Here is a 5,705-nt window from a genome sequence, read left to right as displayed (position 1 = left end):
TATATATATATATATATATATATATACATTTTTTCTAGCTGTATATTCATATTCTATCTATATATAATTATATACATATAAATCCATCTATTTATTTTTATTCTAGTGCTGACTTACGTTTACCATTGCCTTGAGCATCGAGAAACTTTATAACAGTTAAATTATAGTTATCGCATGTACGCCATATTTCCTGATCGTATCCATGGTGTTAAAATAATTTCCAAAGTTGCCAAACCTTTGACAGATAACACTCTTGCAAAAACACACGCACTCAGACACACAGACGCTCGCACGCACACACACACACACACATACACACACACACAAACGCACACGCATACATACATATACACTGGAACGAAAAACACATTTTCTTAAATGATGAGTTTTATAAATATTTATACTCGAGAAGTGTTTGATTTTTGCCTTCTGAATTGAGGAAAATGATGAAGATCCCACTGAGCCAATACAGTGGCAGAAAGTTTAAAAGTTTCATCAAAGATTGCATGTGGTATCGCATAGATAGATGATAGATAGGCAGATAGATAAATAGATAGATAGATAGATAGATAGATAGATAGATAGATAGACAGACAGACAGACAGCTAGATAGCTAGATAGCTAGCTAGCTAGCTAGCTAGCTAGCTAGCTAGCTAGATAGATAGATAGATAGATAGATAGATAGATAGATAGACAGATGGATCGCATGTGGTATAGCATGCTTAACAATACCGTTTCAAAGATTTGTGCTGAAGTATGTAACACCGAATATTTTATGTATTTTTCCGGGCGTATTCGTTGGAATACTTAAATGAAAACTGACCAGAACAAAGCAAGCACGTCCCCTTTCAAGATTGATCAGAGCATCATATTTTAGCTTGTTAACGCCAAATATGTCCTTTTGGTTAAGCCGTTTGCACTGCATATGTGCAAAATGTATTATAGTTATTTTGTTGCCTTTGTATTCTAGTAGAAATTTAGCTGATTTTGAATATGTTTGTAAAGAAATAATATTATAATTCATGATCTAAACCATTTCTTTTCTATATATTATCCAACAACATATGAATCCGTAGTTGTGTGTGGAATACGCACATTTATACTCACGCGACACATTGACACTCACACACTCACATACGCATACATGCATTCTTTTCTAATCTACGCACAATGGGGAGAGGGGCAGTTGATTAGATCGACCTCAGGACGCAACTGGTACTTAATTTATCGAGCCCAAAACGATGAAAGGCAAAGTCGATGTCGGCGGAGTTTGAACTCATAATTAAGGGATCAGCAAAAGTTGCTTCACCACATACCGAAATTTAGAAATAGCAGTCAAACTACTACTTCTTCTACTACAATATATCTCCACAGATAGTAATACTCGTAACTTACATAGGCAAAAAGAAGAAAAAATAACGAAACCAACCAGCCTTAGTTAATCATATACGCGTTACGCGATTAGAATAGTAAAAAATTCATTTCCTTCTTCAGCATGATATTCCCGATTATAAATTTGAAAATGCTAACAAGCCCATATATATATATATATATATATATATATATATATATATATATATATACATACCTACTATTTTTGTCTTTATTATTTACAGGTCTCATCGAAAACTTTGGGTTCATGTTGCTTTGGTTTGCGATGCTGACCGAAAGGACCCGGACGATGGATTATTTCAAATATTGACAGATGAGCTGAAGAAAGATATTGTAAGTATGAAACCATGTAACTAATTCGTTTTCGTTAATGACAACTTACACATACGTAGTCCATTGGATTTGCAATGATCACATTAAATTTAATATGTTTCATCTCTTACTTGTTTCTCTCCTTCTACTGGGAATGTTATTTGAAGAGGTTAGTAGAAAATATTCACTTGCGTTCTGAGTTCAAATTCTGCTGAGGCCGACTTTGCCTTTCATCCTTTGGGGGTGTCGAGGAAATAAGTACCAGCTGAGACCTGGGGTTGATGTAATCGAGTTACCTTTTTTTCCGAAAATGTTGGCCTTGTACCAGAATTAAATAGCGTTATAAAACACAAAGTATAATCATACATACTAGTATAAAACTATTAAGGTTCTCTATCACACCTCACATACTATTAACAATCCACACAATTCCCGAACTGTAGATTCTTTCTCAGTAGTATAACACAAGCAACACGGCACATATTTTACGGAATCAACAGCTAAAACTATACGAAAAATATCAGCTCATAGTTGCACCTTTTTTTAATTTATCTCAAAACAGTAAATGTTATCTAAAAGCATTTTATTGAAGCCGTATGGTAAAATTAATTTTATTATAATAACATTAGGGAAGCTTCTCAATCAAGCATCCTTTCTTTATTTCAGATGTGAGAAAACGAAAACTTTTTAATTTATGGAAACGCATTTTACAGTTCAATAAATTATTTTCTTCTTCAAATTATCTCTTACTTTAGAATTTCTGGTGCCTATGGATTTCTAAAAAGTAATTTTAAGTAAAGGTGTTTCTAAATCCTTCTTCTAAAACGCCTGTATGAATTAGAATTAAGGAGAATAATCTATTAACGTGTCAAAATCTATTGTATGTCGCAATAGATTTTCACTTTATTGTTTTTGAAAGAACGAAGTAAAGTTAGAAATTCAATCTTCATAGAGAATGTTAAACGTAGTCAATTTGAGCAGCTTTTGTGAATATATATTGCTGCTTAGAAATAATCAGATGTGTTTTATTTTAAGAGCGACACCCCACAAAATTTGGCGTTACCAACTCTCTTTTCTCACGGATGTAATAGAATGCAAGACGTTTAGTGGGCAAATTTGCCCCTGATCTCATAAAGCGGCTCTCGATTTCTTGAATCTTAGGCAATGCAGAAGCAGATGACAAGTGTTCGAAATGGATATTGTTAATGATGAAGACATAATTTACACTAGAGTTAACTGGCGTCATTAACGGAAGCGGTTACAGAACTCTAGGTATCTTGGCTCGGGAATACAATACACATCCATGTTCAGACAGTAGCACTTACAGTGGTCAAATTCTGCGGCAGTAGAGGAGTATCTAGAAGTCATGACTTGGATCCCTTAGAGGATTTAAGATTAGAAGCACTTGCACCTGACGAGTCCTACTCTAAAGACTTGTTCAGTTCTTCCTTCTGCAGATAGGCACTCGCATAAGCACAAACACTCACACACAAACTTATTATATCATTCATGCATACATAAATACTACATGCATGAAAAACAACACGCACTCACGCATACACATACACGCACATATATATATATAATAGACATATGTAATTCTTTTATATATATATATATATATATATATTGTCTTTACGGTTTTAGCTTGCGGCCACTAACATTAATATCTCTCATGAGTATTAATGTTCTTCATATATATATATATAAGACGATTTTGTTTGCGTAAAAAACCATGAAGACCTTGAACACGACTTATGATAACTAATCGCTCACCTGTATTAATCTTTTCAAATATATATTATGAAAATGGTTTTAACTTCAATGTTTTGTTTTTATTTCGCAAACGTGCGAACTTAAATAATAGAATATATAATTTTCCAAATAACACCAACACCCTAAAATTACTGATCCTGTACGATAATTTGGAACCATCATTATTACTATTATGTTAATACAATTTGTTGTGATATGATTTTGCAAGAGTGGCTGTAATTATTGTTGTTGAATGCTGACCGTTTTCAAATTCTGTCATTCATATTTCACATTGGGTTTTGACACCCCGTTGATCCGCGGGAAATATTCAATATATTCAGCTCAATAGACTGCAAACTATATTTCGTGTGCGTATATGTACACACACGTGCGCGCGCGCAAATCTTATACATATCATAAAATTAAATATTATGGATAGACACCAGAGAAAGACAGAATGGTCTAAACAGAACAGAAGCAGCCACGTGGGACGGAGGATTGTTGAAGAGGTCACAATTGTGTGACGAAAGATTTCCAGTCGGTGTAATATACAAGTGGAGAACGAATATATAGTGCGTGTGTTTATTTGGCAAGGAAGTAAAATGACCAATATAACAGTATCCGTTTCAGACGAGCTGGCAGAATCGTTAGCACGCCGGGCGAAATGCTTAGCGGTATTTCGTCTGCCGTTACGTTATGAGTTCAAATTCCGCCGAGGTCGACTTTGCCTTTCATCCTTTCGGGGTCGATAAATTAAGTACCAGTTACGCACTGGAGTCGATGTAATCGACTTAATCCGTTCGTCTGTTCTTGTTTGTTCCCTCTATGTTTAGCCCCTTGTGGGCAATAACGAAATAGGTATTTCGTCCGTCTTTACGTTCTGAGTTCAAATTTCGCCGAAGTCGACTTTTCCTTTCATTCTTTCGGGGTCGATAAGTTAAGTATCAGTCGCATACCGGGGTCCATCTAATCGAATGGCGCCCTCCACTAAAATCTCGGGCCTTGTGCTTAGAGAAGAGAAGATAAAAGAAGAAAAAAGAATAATTGTATCAGCACGAGACTTTACATCACGAATCTTGAAAAGCAAATACATAGACGTTATTTATTTCACTTTATTGTAAGAAGAAATAGCAATTGCCCGGTTTATTGCTATCAAAGGACAACTATAACGGTCCATAAAGTGTTAATTCTAAGAACATTCGTAATTTCCATTCACTGTTATTACCATTTCTCATTGTGTAAAACACTTGGTATATGCTATAAAAGCATTCCTAAAGTCAGCACAATCGTTTTCATCTTGAACAATTCATAAAATATGTGATTTCGTGAGTATAGTTTCTAATGTATTATTTTCATTTGAATCTTACTTACAATATTTAGTATGCCGAGCTGAGACACCGGTGTGCCTGTATCAATGGATGTGGTAAAGCTGCTGTTAACTTCACTCGCCAAGGTACGTAGAAAGATTCTTTTATATTTATGATAGATTTAGTAATATTCAATTATTAATCTCGAAATATACCACTACTTTCAGTCTAAATAGAAGGAAAACGAAGGTGCGCTGATATTAGTATATTGCCGAGAACAGAATCAATAAAGTTTTAGATTAAATGTCATACTGTGTTATGTCTCTTTTGGTTGTGAGTCTGACTATAACGTAACGGATATCAACAATCTGTTATATTCTTTCGTGACTCAAAATGTAAGTTTCATTGAATTATAGGAATTGATTTCTTACTCCGGAATTTGTGATATTTCAACGTTAAACTATATCGATGTTATCTCTCCGAAAAAGCATTATAGCTGTAATTAGTTGCGTCCCTTAGCTTTCTGATTTAAAATCATGCTTAAACCAACATCAAGTTCTATCATTTTAACGACGACGTCAGAATATTATCATTCTGCATTTAACTGGAAAGGCTTGTGGCCAAACAGTTAGAAATCTTGGCTCGCGATCATGAGGGTGTAGTTTCGATTAGTAGATGAGTCAGCATGTTGTGCTCTTAAGAAAGTAATTTCATGTTGCTTTAGTACACTCAGCTGAAATGAGTATCAGCCTAGTACTGGCGTAATCGTGTCCCCCTAAGCCATTGCATCCTCGATGATTTTCACGGCCAAGGTTTAAAGGGCTAACAAAATATCTATGCCTGCTAGCTACTACAATAGGTTCTAAACCAGCGTAAATGATATAGTAAAAACAATGAGCTTCTTATATATATATATATATATATATATGTATATATATA

The 5,705-nt window shown here is 34.5% G+C and overlaps 1 protein-coding gene across 1 annotated transcript in view; it reads left to right on the top strand.

The window, feature by feature from the left end:
• Window positions 1–5,705, top strand: part of LOC106875323 (probable serine/threonine-protein kinase drkC) — a 136,013-nt gene that overhangs the window by 47,744 nt on the left and 82,564 nt on the right. The window contains exons 5-6 of the mRNA XM_014923410.2: window positions 1,617–1,725; window positions 4,840–4,912. Coding sequence (XP_014778896.1) covers window positions 1,617–1,725; window positions 4,840–4,912 — 182 coding nt within the window. The remainder of the gene's footprint in view (window positions 1–1,616; window positions 1,726–4,839; window positions 4,913–5,705) is intronic.

This window comes from Octopus bimaculoides, chromosome 12 (assembly GCF_001194135.2).
Source record: "Octopus bimaculoides isolate UCB-OBI-ISO-001 chromosome 12, ASM119413v2, whole genome shotgun sequence".
In the NCBI taxonomy this organism is placed as follows: domain Eukaryota; kingdom Metazoa; phylum Mollusca; class Cephalopoda; order Octopoda; family Octopodidae; genus Octopus; species Octopus bimaculoides.
Note: the sequence above shows the minus strand (reverse complement) of the source record. Positions and strands in the feature narration are given on the sequence as shown.